This window comes from Scatophagus argus, chromosome 5 (assembly GCF_020382885.2).
Source record: "Scatophagus argus isolate fScaArg1 chromosome 5, fScaArg1.pri, whole genome shotgun sequence".
In the NCBI taxonomy this organism is placed as follows: Eukaryota; Metazoa; Chordata; class Actinopteri; family Scatophagidae; genus Scatophagus; species Scatophagus argus.
The window spans coordinates 23,654,366-23,671,605 of record NC_058497.1 but is presented as its reverse complement, the minus strand read 5'-3'; the positions used below and the strand labels follow the sequence as shown (position 1 = coordinate 23,671,605).

The following is a 17,240-nucleotide window of genomic DNA, read 5'->3' as shown; positions in this document are numbered from 1 at the left end:
ATGTTTAAAGGTCCAATCTGTGATCTATCTGTAAACAAAAAAGTCCCACAAAATGATCTTGTATATCTTGTATAGACAATATATATAATAATTATATATAGACATATATATATATTATAATAAAGGAATAAAAATGTGCTATAAACATGGGTTTCAAAGCTTGAAAAAACAGATTCAATCTGATAAAATAAATATCTTTGGGAAATATGCTTATTTCCCAAATTTGTATTTTAATAAACAGCGAATCCAAAACTGGGAAAAGGATCTAGAACCTTCTTAGCAGATGCAGAGGAAAACAGCCTCTGAAACAAAATATTTTCAAGAAACTCCAAAAACAGGACTTCTGAGATAAAACTTGTGTCAAGAAAAAGACCTAAAGTGTTGTCTAGATACTGGACGTAAAGATTACATGGGTTAATTTTCTTATTTGAGTAAGACAGCAAACATACACATTCCCAAATATTTCACAATATTCCTCCCAGTAAAACATAATGAGAATTCTAATCAAACTGTCAACAAAATGAGACTCTATATCTCAAATATATATCAGCATTCCCAATTAAAATTTTAAAATTCAGCCCTGTAACAGAGAGAAGGAATGAGGATCGATGCAGCAGAATCCGTTGTAAGAAAAATCAATACATTTTCATCTGTCAGAAAGGAAGGGGGAAAATCTTTCTCCCGAAGTCCACCTCTCTACCATTTCTCTTTTACGAGCCATACTTATCTGAAGCACCTACACTCCCACAACCCCCTAGCATTTCTTTACTTCTGTTTTTGAGTCCTACCTCGGTCATCTCCACCGTGTTGGCCAGCATCTCCTGCAGAGCTCGGACTGACAGGGACTGCTCCAGAATGAAGGTACATATGGCCAGGTCTGGGGGAACATTCTGCAAACATATTAACAGCACGGAGGTAAAACAGGGCTGTTAAAGACAAGGTTGCATACAGCACATGCAACAAAGAGGGGAGCACTATCAGCATCTTACCTGAGCATTGGATGTGGTTTCCAGGAAGCAGAGACGGTTCCCGAAGCCCTCGCAGGACAGACATAGCTTAATTTGCTCCTTCAGCACAGAGGCAGTGCACTGCAGAACAACCTGGTCATCCTGCACCCAAAACACAATCAAACATCATCACTCATTTTAAACTCAGCTAATTTGGGCTTTGAATCACACTCTTCTGTCCCTTAGATCTGACTTTTGCTGCTTTCTGTCCCAGCTGTGACTGCTTTCTCATATTTTAGTGCACACGGTTTTGTGCTTTTATAGCAATTCTTGAATAAAAGTGGCTTGACTTGGCACTTGATGCAGGCATTGTTGTGTACAGTACTGACCTTTTCTTCACCAAAGTGACTTGCACAGTAGAGGAAGATTTGCATACAGTAGACTATGGAATAAAATACAAAATAGGCACTTGCTGTTCAGCACACAATGAAAAATGTTAATTTTATGTGCAACCAGGAGTTTATTGAACGTGTATGTTACGTGCACTTACAGGAAAAAATTGCTGAATTTTTCATTTTGTAAACACACAATTCAAAGTAAGCCACTCCTCTGCAACTCAACGGACAAGTGAGAGAGTGAGGCAGAGGTCGAGTTAGACAGCGAAAGACTAAAGAGAGCAGCGGGTAGCACAAACAAAGCAGTGAATCAGAGGAATAAAACATTATTTTCTGATTGTTTCATAGCAATTATGTTCTAAAGTACAAACAAACACGCTCACACCTCCGCACAACCCTCCAGATTTGGAAAGAGCAGGTTTCATCCTCTCTGTGTGTGCCTCTGTTCGGCCACACAGACCAAACAGACCTGCCTGCAACACAGGCAGTGAACAGAGACAGCGAACTTGGTCACTATGTTCTTATAGAATCCCAACCTCACGGGAGGAAACACGGACAGAAGGCAGAGTCTCTGCAGATACTGACACCACCACACACCTCTACAGGGATAAGTGATGATTGTGAGAAACTGCTTTTGTATGAGCCTGTACATTTGTTAAGATAAAAGTTAAAAGACAAAAACTTGTTTGATAGTGTAGTCTGTTACAGAGTTGCTCAGACATCATCATCTCTGCATGCAAAGTAGGAAAATGCTTTAAAAGATCTGAAATTCAAAGCTCTGCAAAAAGGTCAGCAGTCATATAATTTGTGTTTAAGAAGCAAAAACTGGCAAAAACACTGATGTGATCTTTAAAATGGCCAGTTAAGAAGACCGACAAACACTTCCCCTCAGTGAGGCCCGGCACAATAGATGCACACAAACCAATTTCACAAGCAGAATGCTAACAGGCAGTAATTTGTTGCTCCTATGTCTGCAGATGGACCCTCCAGAGACTGGTGTAAATACAGTGATAAACACCCCCTCCCCTGTGAAACCCACACCTGACACTGACACATTCTCAGCTGTTCCCCCTCCTCAGTCATTATACAAGTAGATCTATCACTTAACCTGACTGATATTCCCTTCTACACTTCTGGGCAGATTCCTGACTTTTTTTCCCCTCTCATCTAACAACAAATGAATCATTCTGTCTTCTTGCTCTTGACCTGCTTGCTGTTTTGCCCTTATGATTCAGCACCACCGGTCAGGACTTAGGGGACTAGGCACGCACTTTAAAGCGAGGTCGAGGGCAGCATGTTTGGATGTCTGTGGCACACAACGGAAAAATGGAAAGTAATGCAGATCAGTGACCTCACAACATCCACTCCTCTCTTACACCCAGAGGCCTCTAGTGTTTCACTGGCTGAAGAGTGTCCCCTCTTCCTTTGGCTGGGTTATCATCTATCTCCCCTCAGCCTTGAAATGTCTCCTCTGTCCTGTCCTCATGTTCCCTGCTTTGCACTCTGGAAAGTGGAGCGATGTGTCCTCTCTCCTTCACTGCAGACATGAGCAACACCACTCAATATGCACCTCAAGTGTTTCTAAAACTGTACATGGGCCAGACGTGGCTTTTGGGTAAATTTTGCGATTGTGCAAAAGAGAGTTCTCAATCAAATTAAAACATAGTTGTGGAATAGCTCTACCAGCTCCTCTGTACAACTCCTACCACTCACAGAACTTCAAAGTTGAGTTTCAGTTGCTATATGCAGTATTATAGTATACTATAGTATAGTATAGTATAGTATCCATTACAATGGATGCAGGGCTGCTCATAAATTACAACTGCTGTGATACATCTCTGCAGAGAAGCTGTAAAGCCACAGAAAAAGCTCAGCTGAAGTGGGCTGAGCAAAAATGATAAATTGGGCTAAAGTGGCTATGTTTTAAGGACAGTGCACACAGACTCAAACCACAGTCCCCGTTTAGCAGTTAAGGCTGAGCTTGTGAGTGTCTAAAAGCAGACTGAAGTAAGAGAGTGACTCATTGCTCCGAGACGAGCTGCACGATCGGATGACAACCGTAGGTAATATATGCCCCAGCGCTGTATAGCAGTCATACCCGGTGGCTTCCGTCTATTTCTGCGGCCACAGCCTCGCATGGTAGACTATGGCTCAGTCACCCTGTAGGCACAATCAAAAAGGACTGAGTGGGGGACTGTGAGAGATGAAGGGTTGGAGTGCTACACAGGCACAGAGGTTTTGGCCTCAAATTTGCTGAAACTATTTTATCTTACTGTCTTTTATCTTGTTAACACTTTCAAGAAAGTACAATAAAAATAAGTTATTATTATAAATATCATGAAATATGGTATTTTATGGGTGTGTGGTCATCATACACCAAATTATTCTTCTTCTTATCAAAGTAAGACGGATGAGGAACCAGCTTTTTATTATTTAGACACAAAATTTATTCTAAGATGAGCTTAGACTCAATCAGTCAAGTGTACGTATGTCGTCGCACATAAGTTACCTGCAAAACCGGCAGATGGATTAGACAAACAAGTAAGCCTCAGCCAGCATTTATCACATTTAGCACTTTGCTGGGCCTGTTATTTTTTGGGGCACCCAGACTTATAACAGCACTCTGGAAGGTGTATCAGCAGCGACAGTCACGTCCTTCCCGACAGTCACACTGCGTGAATCACTTCCAATTTGACCACGTGAAAAGCTGACTTGGAGACCACACAAAACCTTGGGCTTAACTCACCGTTATATTAATAGAGGCAGCTTTTAGGATTTGAAAGTGTGCGCCTGACACATTATTATAACCCAACAGCCACTCCTGATTATTTGTTAATCTCACACGACTACATCTGTCAGTGCCAAGACAGGTAGGCAGGGGTTGCCCACCTGACCCACTGGTTGTATACCTGGGCAGTGAGCGAAGACACGTATGGGAGATGCATTTGATGCCCCATCAGCATGGCGGGTGTAGGGTTACAGCTAAGCCATGTTTGGTCATGGCGGCTGAAGCATCTGTGCAATGTGGATGTTCCGGGTCAGGGGGAGAGGTAGAGACAATTGGATGTAAACTGACAGACAGTTACACAAACAAACACACTAGTGTGCACAAATAGAGCTGTGTAATGCAGCAGAGCTTCACACCCAGGGCCACAGAGAGCGCCTGAAAGCAGACACCTTTGTTTATTCTCTAAGGCTGTCTGATGGTGCAGACAGAGGGTAGCCAGGGTTCCCCAGACAAGCAGGCAGGCTGCCCGCCCTAAACAGGAAGCAAGCAAGCAAACAGATGCAAAACAGTGAGCGATATCCTCCCCCTCCCACCTCCTCATCCTCTTCTACAGTAAAGGGCAGGACAGGATGGGTGCTGTTGTAGTTCTTTCCATGGGCCGAGATGCTTCTGTTTATGGAGGAGAGGCAACAGAGCCTTGAACATATCACAGGTTCTTTCCTTCCTGATAGTTTAAACTACTCCGACTTATAATAATTATTGATGGCCACAGGTTGCATGTTGACATCAGCCTGCAAAGTCCGTGCAAAACAAATGTGGTCAATCAACTTCTGTCGTGAGGAGAGTTTGTAGTGAAGTAGACCTATTTTGGAAACCTTTCAGTGGGGGCTAACTTTTACTTTATTTGCCAAAGCAGATTTTTACTAGTGCCAGGTGTTAATTTTGGACCCTGGACATACATGATGATCCATGTGACAAAGATCATTTTATCTGTGTGGGATATTTTATCACAATCTGAGCTGATCCTATGATGTAGAATGAATGCTGGTACATTTTTAACTGTAGTTGGGATGTTTGTCTTCTCCACTCACAGGTAAGAAGCTGCTTCAGGACTTGCTGACTGTTCAAAAATCAAAATGACTTTCAGAACGCTTGCAGTGCCAAAAAAGTGTCATGTCTGACTTGGCCTTCTACTGCATGTTGGTATAATAAACAAGATTTTTAGAATATATCAACAGTGTTAAGCCGTTCTCTTCATCACCATAAGAAAACACAAACAAACAAAAGTGAAACATGACCTGTGACCAATCAAATTATGTTTTCAGGTTTAAGGTTAACACAGCAGTTTTAATAAAGTTTTTAAGTTGTTTTGCAAATTTCTGTTTCAGTCTGACTGTTTCAGTTTACCATTTAAGTACAAGCCCCAAACTCGAATTCTGAATTGACAAAGTGCCACCCCCGTGCCACAGAAAACCTACCAAGTCATCAAATCACTCTCATCAAATGAATAATATATCCATTCTCTGCGTACGCTCCTGATTTCTGCCAAATACTCTGATCAAAGTGTGCTGATGCAGGCCACCTCAGGCCATTGATTATATTTTTGCAGACATAAAAAGAGTGAGGAACAGCACACTGCAACAGTATGTGGGTGGAGGAGAAAAACAGCTCAATAAGGCACAGGGGAAAAGTGGTTATGGGGTTTCCCTTTGAAAACTAGAGGAGACCATACAGGTGCACTGTCAGGATCCTCCATCACAGGCTGCAGCCTGAAGGGCCTTGTGGCACCCTCACTCTCCTAAATCATTCACTCCCGTTTCTCTTTTCTCCTCTACTTGCTAAAACATCTCCAATAATAAAATCTCCTAAACAAGCCTCCACTTTTCCCCCTGGCCCTTATTTTGCATCCTTCTTACAAACGCTTCTGATTTGTATCATCACTCTTTTCAACATTAGGGACAATTTAAGTCAAGTTATGTTTGCTTCGAAAGCATTTTAAGGTTAAACCATTTTCACTGTCCTGATCAGACTGAGGGTTATGAGTCTGAGTTTCATGTAGATATGAAAAAAGTCATCCAGAGTGAATGTAACAGTCTGTCTCAGAGTTTAGTTTATATACAGCACACACAGACCTACACACTTACTTATCACCTCTAAAACAGCCAAACTCACCACAGACATGTCAGCATTTTTGCAACTGCAACATTACAGAACGAGTCCCTGCAGAATGTCTGACAGCGGGACACCAAACAGCAAAGCAACACTTATTTTATTGACAATAATGTTGGCATCATTACAGTCCTGCGAGTGTATGTGTGTCTCTGCTCTGAGTTATAATGTGGTTTGGGTGACTTTTTGCACATATTTCAATTACAAAAGCTATAGGTGGCTTAAGACAGGAAAGTTATTGTGCTGCATTGAATAGCTGCTGATAAATCTTTCACTGCTCACAGAGGAGTGTCAAGAACATTTAAAGCTTCTTCTTTTTCACATTCTGCTCTCTGCTACTGTGTCTCTTCATCACGCTCACTCTCATTTCAAACTATTTGTTGTGACGCATTCATATTTTCTCTCAGGATTCTCATTATTTCACTGCCGTCCTCTCTCCCTCTGCCACTCTGTTCTGGGCCTTCCCCCTCTGCTCCTCTCCTATTTTAGGTGGTTGCACCTGTCACTATCGCATTCCCTCCTTCTGCTGACCAGCAAATACTTGGAGGTCTCACTTGGAGATACTTAGAAGTCGCACTTAGAGAAAGAGCAAGGCTCTCTTGCTCACAGGGAAGGCACTGAACAAAAAAAAAATCACTAAAAAAGCAGACTGCATTTGAGTGACTAAAGTGGGGAAATTAAGAGACATATACTGTATTTACTCATTCAAAAGCTTATACGTTTTAGTAACTCTGACAACAGAAATAAACAGAATAAAATCTTGACAATGGCTACACCCACAAACCCTAAACTTGATAAGGTTGATAAGAAAAATATCTAACAAATAACATTGAACCAAAATATTTCCCTAATTTGTGACTTTCATTCAAATTTGAGCTACTGGGAACTGTAGGTCTCAGCAGTGATAATTCACAAACCAGTCTAAGAGACACTAATGTTGAATTTCATTGACTCACAGTGTTTTGACAGCTAACACACTCTGGTTTCATTCCACTCTGGCTCAGTTAAAATGCAACAAACTGCCAGATATCAAACATTAAAGAGCCTCTGCCCTTTGAAAGACGGTAAGTCCAGCAGACAGCACCAATTCAAAGCAAAACACTCCCATAAATAAATTATTCTATCTGGCCTGAATCCAAAAACACAAACTTTCCTGAGCAGCAGGCCTGTTTAAAGCAGATGCCTAAACAAAAATTTGAATGTGAGAGCGAGTTTAGATGCAGAGAGAGATTTATTGTGCAAGACAAGCAATATACTGCACTGAAAATAACTGAAATATAAAATACTGGAGCAATTACGAGGAACACCTACAACTACAAATATCATTGAACCTCCTGTGAAGTTCACAAAGCACAGTTAGCAGAGTTAATCTTTGCAGTTTCATCTCAGCCTTTGCCTAAATTTAATATTTAATAAGACCCGGTTCCGACAGCTTGGAAAAAATATTGTCTGATTTCTCCTGACAGCTTCTGCAGCAAAATCCAAGTGCCTCGAGCCAAACGACTTCACTGTGTGTCCAAATCAGTCTCCAACATTTTGCTCTCAAACAAAACTTGGCATCTGGACTTGTTTAGCCACAAAGCGTGTTCTGCTGTACCAGCTCCTGTAAGGCTTTAGAGGATCACACCAATGGTTTAACATGTTTTAGACTATTAATTACATCAACTTTACATAACTGCCAGCCATTTTGAAAACCATGCTGATGTTTCAGAAAGCTGGCTTTCATTCATTTGAATACAGTATCAAAATTTATTGCTAGACTTTTGAAACTTGCCTGAGGGTAATCTACCAAAGGGGCCAGCGAGTCAAAATTATGTTTGACTGACTTATTTGTCATCAGACTATTATTTAATGTCTACAATCCATCTCACCTGGATGTTCTTTAAACTGTGAGAGATAATGTGGGCGAAAATACAAGGAACCTTCACGCCAAACGTATTCCTGGATCCTTCTTTTTCAAAGGTGACATCACTGAGACTCTGCACACAAACGTGCATGTACATATACAAACACACACACAGCAGTTTGCATAACAGTTGTGTCATTGTAAAACTCCATGATCCCTCTCTCTCTCTCTCTCTCTATGTTTCAGTCTCGTGCCTGAGAAGGCAGACCAGACCACCTGTTTATTGTGTAAACTGCTATGACCAAAGCAGGCAGACTAACAGGTGCTGTGGATGTGTGTGTGTGTGTGTGTGTGTGTGTGTGTGTGTGTGTGTTATCTCACTGTGGATGTGTTCATCTCCTGGGCTCAGCACTTCCAAAGCCATGCTTACCCCCACCTGTCATCTGCTGCCATCCTAAAATCTGCTGCTACTGTAGCTCACTGATGTATACATACTGTGTGTGTGTGTGTGTGTGCATGTGTGTGTAAAAGGTACAGAGACAGAGAGAAAAGGGACAATGACAGCTGGGAAGAAAAACAGGACCAAATAAAATTTTCTTAGAAGTTTTGTGTTTCCGTGGCCAGTGGCATCTACAGAGATGGAAATCTGCATCCCAACTAATCTCACAAAAAACAGATTCAATCCAGACACAATAGTATGACAATCCACAAGAAAAATAGAAATGACACATTAAAGAACAAAGAATTAGGGACAGCAAAATAACAAAAACAATTTAAAAAACGAATGAAACAGTGACTTGAACACACAGAGCAGAGGAAGTCACAGTATCAAAAGCTGAACTACTGACTGAAAACAACAACAACAAAATGTGGACTGAGATACAAACTGAACTGGCGAGGGGATGAGGTGCAGGTGGACACACAGGTGAAGAAGTTCAGGTAAGGGTGAAGAAAGCGGAGAACAGGAAAGGAGCTGAAGGGAAAACACTTTAGGGCAGGTGTGTGAGGAGAAGAAGGCTGGAGACAAGCACACAAAGGCAAAGGGAAACAGAGCTAACGGGTTAGCTGAGAACTGAAAGAGACCTACATGTGGTCACCTTTTAACCTACAAATCACCCAATCAGAGCGCTTCCTGCAAACATACAGTTAGGACAAATGTTACGTTGGTGTCTGCAGACCTGTCGTTGTCACAAACGTCAAAACAAATGACTGTCACAACAACACACACACACACACACACACACCACATCTCCCAAAGGATGCTGGCAAGTAGGACACTGACTCCTCTGGTGCACTTATAATGGCACACTATAATAAGAAACTGCTGTTATAGACTGGGGCTTGAATACCCCTTCAAACTCACTCTCCTGTGTGTTTCACCTGACAAATGTGGCTTCAGGAGACCGTGACACAGCTTTTACCATCACCTGCGTGTAGATTTTCATGTGTTTATGGCGCAGCAGGACATCTCAGCAGTTCGCAGCTGTCGTTATATTCTCTTTTCCAGAGAGAAATAGACTGATGGCTACCGCGAGCGAAGCCGATCCCTTGGCAGCAGAAGCGGGGGCTGAAGTGCTTGCTGGGTGCTTTTAAGGAGGAGGTGACTAGATACCTGTAGTTCAATAGAAGGCATCCACTTCGTTTGAGAGGAGAGAGGTTTTAGGTAACCTGCTACTGTACAGAAGGTAGCACGGCTGAGCTCCGCCAGTGAGTGTCGACTGTACAACCATTTTGGCCACACTGCGATCACTCGGCGCCGTATGAGTCACAGGCCGAGGCCATGTTAGAATAGCACAATAAAACCCAGAATAGCACCTCTGAATAGTCTGTGTGTGGCCTGTCGTGATGTGAAAATGATCACTGGAGATGTGCTGAACAAAACACTGAACATTTGCCTGCGTTCCCCCTCTCACACTGGGAAGCATCCTGCATTTAAAGAACCTAATCTGCTCTTACTTTCCTCTCTTACGATTAAGCAAAACCCCCCTGGGAACATAACAACTACTACACTGCACTGCATTACTCTCAAAGTCACACCATCACAGCTTTTCTTCTTATTTGGAGGACTCCCAGCAGGGGTGAGAAACAAAAAAATAACAGAGAGAAATGAGAGGACTGACAGGATTACATTGCTATTGTATTGCTATTTCTCAGCTCCTTCCTCAAATAGACAACAACAGGTTTCTCAAAGTGCACGAACACCTACATGCTCACAGCTGCTTTGACAGTTGAGGCAGCTTGAAAAACCTGCTGAAGAGTTTGTGTGTTTGCTCCATCACTACTCTCAAGATCCTAACGCTGGACTGGGGGAAACTTCAGCTGAATACAAAACGCCTTTTAAGCGATTCCTTAGCTCATGAGCGTCACAGCTTAAAAGCTGTACAATCATGGGCGCGAATTATGGCAGTGATGTTATGATTACTAAGAAATCACGGAGCTCAAGGTCTCATTTCTGATAAGCCATTTGAGTTTTTCCACATGATGACCCAAACATTCATCCATCCACTGTCAAAACACAACTTTATTACGTTCAGCTTGAGCACTAATAACACAAGCTCTGCACTGTCTGTCATAGTAGAAGTCCATACATCACTGGCTAAGAATCATGGATTGAATGTTGTGTTTATTTGTTGTAAAAACATCTCAGACATTATCCTACCTTTGTCTTTGCCCAGCAGTTTTACTCTTAAATACCAGTAGGTTAACTGTAGTCATCAACATACAGAAATGTGCCCAAATGTGCTTAGCTTTGGGATCACAAAAGCTGTATTTTTTGGGAAAAAACATTAGCTTTAACTCTAACCGCTTAGTGGGATTTTAAGTATATTTTGCTGAGATAAATCTCTGAGATATTATTATCTCAACTTGTGTGGACAGTTTTTGTTATTAAGGCTGAGATGGAGTCGCGCTTGCTTGATTTGATTGAACTGTTGCTGAAAGATAATGTATTGACTTTGAGAAGAATCTTTTTGAACTAACCCGTGCTGAAAAGGGAGCCTTGACACGCAGGATGTGAACCTCCATGACAGCCTATGTGCCAGTAAAAAGATTATATCAGGTAAATATATGAGCCCAATCTGCTGCCTCTGCTGGTCCAGCTTAGGTAAGAACTCCATCACACCTCCCACCTCCAATACAACTGAAGGAAAAACCCCAGCAGAGAGAAACAGCTGACTCATACAATGCCTCCCATCACTGGCCTCTAATTAAAAGACTGATAACACGGAGCATTTGGCGGATGCTTTCATCCGAAGGTCCTCACAGCAACACGAGCACATACATTTTTAGTCCAGCGGGGGACTGAACCCCTGACCCTGACACTGCCAAAGATAAAACCACTGAAGTACACGAGACATTAATAATTAACACAGAGCTGCATTGTTTTTCCTTTTGAAGTGTTGCCCGCTAATAGTTTCATCCTGAGCGAGTCCTTTGAACCAAAGGACAAACCCACTGGAGGCATTCAAAGTGCTCAGCCTGGGTGTCTCACAATTCATTTGCCAGTTCCCAAAGAGAGGGAAGAAATATGCTGCTTATAGTTTTGTAACAGAAGCAACAGCTGTGTCCCTCTGTAAGGCCGTCCTATGGATATTGTGAGCTGACTCCACAAGCTTGACAGGAATCCTGTCCATCATTATAATTTGCTTGTGGTCTTTCTGCATGCTGCTGTCTGGACCCTTTTGTACATGAACTATTATTTCACAGCTAACTAGATTCAAGTGACAGTTGGGTAAACATGGCAGCAATGGTAAACAGAGCCAAGATTAGCAATATTATTTAGTGACTTGTGTTTTTTGTGTTTTTTTCTTTTTGAGTAAATTATTATTAAAAAACCTTCACCTAAATCTCAATATCCAAAAAATATTCTGTCAACACCGAGCTCTTGCAGTAATCTATCCTATAATATTCCAGATGATTGTTGGAATCAATAATCAACAAATTTTAGTCCATCTAGGTCCAAGATGCAGTGGGCTGTTCAGGTTTAGGTGAATGGAGACATGGCAGGATATTCAGACCGATTTAAAGCCATTTTCATCTCAGGTACTGCATGATTATCTCTCTCTGTTTAGCAGCAGAAACACATTCCAACAATTCAGCTGTTTTAGGTCATTTTCAGGGTCGTCGTCCCCCACTGAGTCTGAGGCTGTGAAGTGGACACCTCCACACTGTGACTGAGTGTTGGCTTCTCCAAGGAAGACATCCAGCCTTTGGCCAGCTGTCCCCTGCAAGCTCTGGGCAGCTTGTTGCGCTGCCTCCTCGCCCCACGCTGACTGGCTCTACTTTCCTCAGATATAAATAGATAACGACGCTAACAGATGCACCAGCCCCTGTCTATCTGTCTATCTGTGTTCACACTCACATATGCATGCATACACTGTTACCAATCCAGTCTTAACCCCAGAACGTTCTGGAAATAGTATAAAAGAGATTAGGCGAGACAATGAGCAGAGCATTCTGAAAAGATCAAAATATGATCCTGTAATGTAGGTTAACAATCCCACATTTCTGCACTCGCAAGAGATTAAAGAAATCAATTACCAAGTTTAAAGAGAGCAACTAATAAGCAGGTCATGTCACATTCAGGGCACCACAAAAATAGTCAACTATATAGAGAAGCGGGCCTTGGCTCTGAGTACTGCAACTATAGATATGACTTAAATATCCCGTGCCAGAAAAGCAAAAGTAATAGAAGTGGAGAAACAGTGAAACCCCTGGACACTAAAGGAGCAATGAAGTTCATACTGCAAGATCATGAGTCAATTTTAGGTCAAATCAATTGTGCTAAGAAGAAAAAAATCTTATTTCCTGTCTTGCTCATTTCACTTCTCCCAACTCCTCATCTCCTCTTCCAGCAGCCAGTGCAGGTTCCCGAAAATAAAGTGAGCAGGACTCACCGTTCGCAGGAACTGAATCTCCTCCTCTCCCTCTCCCCCTTCTGCCATCCTTCGCCGAGGGTTATTCGCAGCTCCTCGGGAGAAAAGACAAAATCCTTCTGTTTTCTCTCTTCAGGATTTGGATGTTATATTTTTTATCTCCTTCGCTATGTCCCTCCCTCCCTCTCTCCCTCTCTCTCTCCCTCTCTCTCAGTGTCTCTCGCTCTCAGTGCTAATGTGTGTGGGTGTGCTGGAGGACAGCATGAGTCCTGTGGCTCTCACGGTGTTGTGAGAGAGAGTGACGGGGAGGCAAGACTCTCCCCGACTCCTCTCCCCTCGTGCCTTGCATCCCCCAACCGCAGATGAGGGAGGGAGGGAAGGAGGGGTGGGCACCTTATTACACATTTACACGGCTCCCATCCCACCGTGCCGCCATGTTTGTAGAAGTGGGCCACTCCTTCACACAGACTGCCCCCCTCCAGTACACACACACACACACTTCCCCTCCTTCCACATGTCAGAGGCTATAAAAGGAAAGGGGGGTGAGTACTAGCCTTTGGGGAGCATGCACACACACACACACACACACACACACACACACACCTTAACTCTTGAAAGTGAAGTGAAGTCAGCTGCACTAGAAAGGGCCTTTCAGAATTCAGAATTAGGTGGATGAGTGCATTAAACCAAACCTGCATTGGCTGGTCAGCTGATAAACTGATCTAAAAGTAAATAAACTGACTAATCAGTTTAAACACACTCAACATGTTACATTAGATACAAACATCAAAGTCAGTTTAACCAGAAAGTGACTTATTACTGTTACTGTCCGGTCAAACCACTACTGCAGATTAGTTCAAATGTTTGCATAAAATTCTGATTGCTCCGTATGTGGAAATGCGTTACCTTTTAATCCAACTCAGTCCCACTTTAAAGTCGCTTCAAACAAGTGAGACAAAACACAAATATAGGAAACTCAAACTCTGTAAAGTAACGATGTGTTCTGTACATTCCTTTGTATCCATTAGTAATATTTGGCTGCAAATGTACATTGGTCGGGAATACTGCATGTGCAATTGTCTGTAGAAACAAGAATTTCCCTCCAGGGATTAATAAAGGAATTCTGATACATCAGCTCCATCAGTATCACTTATCAGTCTCCCTGACTACTACTAAGTGGTGGAGTTCATGACTCCACCACTTTTAGTAGGTAGCTGATTAAGGATTAATGATGTGTCCAGATTGTTTATGTTGGCTGAACAACAAGTGAATAACTTAGCAATGATATATGATGCAGAGAAAACCTGAATCGTTTACAATACGATTGGATGTTTGGTATTTTTGCTTGACAGAGGACCTAAAAGGTAAACTAAACTAAATATTATAACGACATTTATTTCCCAATGATCAATCAGTCAATTAAATGAATAATGATAAATTCAGCTTAGTTTACAATCTCGGTTCATTGTGTTTAATTCCTCTACAGCAGGTAAATGATATAACTGCTTAGGTCATTAAAGCAAAGCTCAGCCTGCAGCTTGGACATTCAGTGTGGTGGACACTACCGATGCTTTCCTACAGTCCAATCAACCACAGGGTGAGACACTTTGGACAGACATTACGTCAGGCTTTAATTGCCTCTGTGCACTCTCACACTTTACAATAAAATTTCAGAGTTTATGCTTTAGTGCTGAAGAAGCAAACGTCTTAGCTAAGAACCACAATTAATCGCCATATTATCTTTTTAACATCCCGGTCACTTAGCTGTAATAATATTACTGTCAACATCCTCCAGACATTTCTGTGCAGCTTCTGAAGCCAAATTTCTGTAATGATTTAAACACACACCTATACATGTTGTGTTCAGGGCATGAATTCACCCAGTCTTAAAGAAACGACCCCAGTGATCTTTTTTATTTGATCTATTTATTCATCTATTTATCCTTTGATGTAAGAATGTTTTCTTCTGATTGCCTTTTTTTGACACGGGTGGGGTTGCCACAGTGAATAATCAGCAAAAAATTAATTTCTTGATAACAGATTGTAATCATTTATCAAGCAAAAACATTAAAAACATTTGTTCATTTCAGCTTCTCAAACACAGGGATTTTACAATATTCTCCATATCCTTGTAAAATAAACGTAATATATTTGTGTGGTGCACTGTTAACATAAATAAAATATTATGGGTATTTGTAATTTGTGTGTGGCAAACGTTTAACTAAATAATAACGAGAAAAAAAATCATGAGCCTTTGTGGATCCATCCAGCCTCCCTGTCTGTCTCCTTAAACCCCTCTCTCAACAGATGCATTTTCACACAAAATGGCCAATAAATACAACATATGTGAAGGAACAACGTACCAGAAAATACTTCTTGCATAAAACTAGCCTAATGTCGGACCAAAAATGCACATAAAATCACCAGCTTTCTCTGGACAGGCTGATGCATCCCAGTAGGAAATAGGAAACAGTGGAAATGAATGGTGTCAGTGGCACACCCCTCTTGGACATAACGGGCAGCAGGGATGCACCAGACAGAAAAGCTGGAAGTCTGAGTGGAGAAAGAAACGGCGACCAGCCCTCACACAGGGTGCACACACACACATCCTTACCTCCTTAGTCTCCATCTGGCGTCTTTCAGCATACTCGCCTTCTCGTCCATCTACCTCTGCAAACACAGCTGACAGCCTGGTAAGATGCTTAGGGACGCCGCTCACCGCGATACAACTCCGGGCGACGGGTTAAACGGAGGAGGTGGCAATGCCCCACTGAAGCAGCACTAACGTGAATTCTGGGAGTATGAGTCCTGACTCAGAGGAGACCTGCAGTTGCCTGTTTTTTGTTTTTTTGCCAACTCATGAATCTGCCTGTTAAGTGCAGTTGCGCCGCCGAGCCTTAAGGTGGCGACATTACACCGAGAACTGGACTGAAATCTCTGTATGTTGATCTCCAAAATGTTAACTTAGCAATAGCGTTAAAATAATAACACTTATAGCCCGACCAAACAATGGCAAGTCGTGGTTGTTAGTCCTGGAACACCCATGATTTATCGAAACATAATTAAAACAAAAGGGAATAAAATAAATGTCATCCCCAAAAGACCGTAAGGTAACTGTAACGTTAATGTAACGTTACGCTAGTTACGTTACTGTGCTAACAACGAAACAGTTAACAAAAAGTTAACAAACGAACAAATAAAACCCAATTTTTAATGAGTCAAATATGTCAACTACTCTAATTAAACTTCCGCATCTCTCATCCTGTCCTAATTTCACAGAAAATCGTTACCGTTCACTTTTAGTTACCGCCAACGTCTCTCAATACCATCGATTTAAAAAGCTTCCGTTTTTACAGATAATAACAAAATAAAAGTCATTAAACCAAATGTAATTTTTTTCCACAATGTTAGTCTTACAACATACAGTAGTGCTCTTTAAGATTCACGGTGGTTTAAAGTGATGTTGAATTATAATAAAAATGAGGTCCAATAGCTTTTCTCCTCTTTCAGCATGTGTCAAGTGTCTCTAGATTCACCAGCTGAGTTGATTGCAACTCTTCCTGTTTCAAAGAACTATTGCTTAAGCTTACAGTAACATTACCACACTACCAGGAAAATAAATACTTTTTGTTCTTCTCTGACATTTCCGTGTGCCCTGTTTCAGTCCGTTAACGATCCCCTTTCTAATGCTACTCCAAATGCGTTTTTTAGGGGCTTTGGATTTGCCATGCAGGGACTGCAGGATTCCTGCTCTGTACATCTTTCCCTGCTTTTGAATGCCATATCAGCCACTCTCTCTGCCAGCCAGTCAGCTTCCTGCAGCAAAGAAGCCACCTCTGCAGACTCGGACACATTAATGTCCCCTGTTCGGTCGCCTCTTCCTCTCGGTGTGTTAAAACAAGGATGCCTTTGAGGCTCCCTGTCCAGCTGCACAGCCACATTCACATGCACAAACACTGCCTTCCTGTGTAATGACTTGATACCCTGAGAAATGACAGAGGGAGTTTTAAAAAAAAAGAAGAAAAGGAAGAAATCAGGGTGATAGACGTGATTTTGGGGACACTGGAGACCCTGGATGAACAAATCTAGCAGGGAGACGCGTGTCAGGAGTCAACAATGTTATCAGACATCAGTTTTTTTCCTTTTCAGGAACTGATTCTTTTGCCAAGTTGAGGCGATGCTCCAGAAAACTGCATCATAAAGTGACATTTAGGTGTGGCCTATATTATTTTTTTCTTTGTTGATGCTCTGAAAAAAGAACCACAGATGTCGTTTCCTGAA

The 17,240-nt window shown here is 41.9% G+C and overlaps 1 protein-coding gene across 8 annotated transcripts in view; it reads right to left on the bottom strand.

Annotated features, from left to right (window-relative positions):
* Positions 1-16,568, bottom strand: part of ryr1b (ryanodine receptor 1b (skeletal)) — a 68,103-nt gene extending 51,535 nt beyond the window's left edge. For 4 of the 8 annotated variants that reach the window (XM_046389837.1, XM_046389838.1, XM_046389840.1 and 1 more), the window contains exons 1-4: positions 15,574-16,568; positions 12,981-13,054; positions 990-1,109; positions 789-890 (exon numbers count right to left, since the gene is read on the bottom strand). In XM_046389837.1, coding sequence (XP_046245793.1) covers positions 789-890; positions 990-1,109; positions 12,981-13,028 — 270 coding nt within the window. In that variant the 5' untranslated portion in view covers positions 13,029-13,054; positions 15,574-16,568. The remainder of the gene's footprint in view (positions 1-788; positions 891-989; positions 1,110-12,980; positions 13,055-15,573) is intronic. The other 4 variants (XM_046389842.1, XM_046389843.1, XM_046389844.1 and 1 more) reach the window with 2 other exon arrangements.
* Between the last annotated feature and the right edge of the window lie 672 nt (positions 16,569-17,240).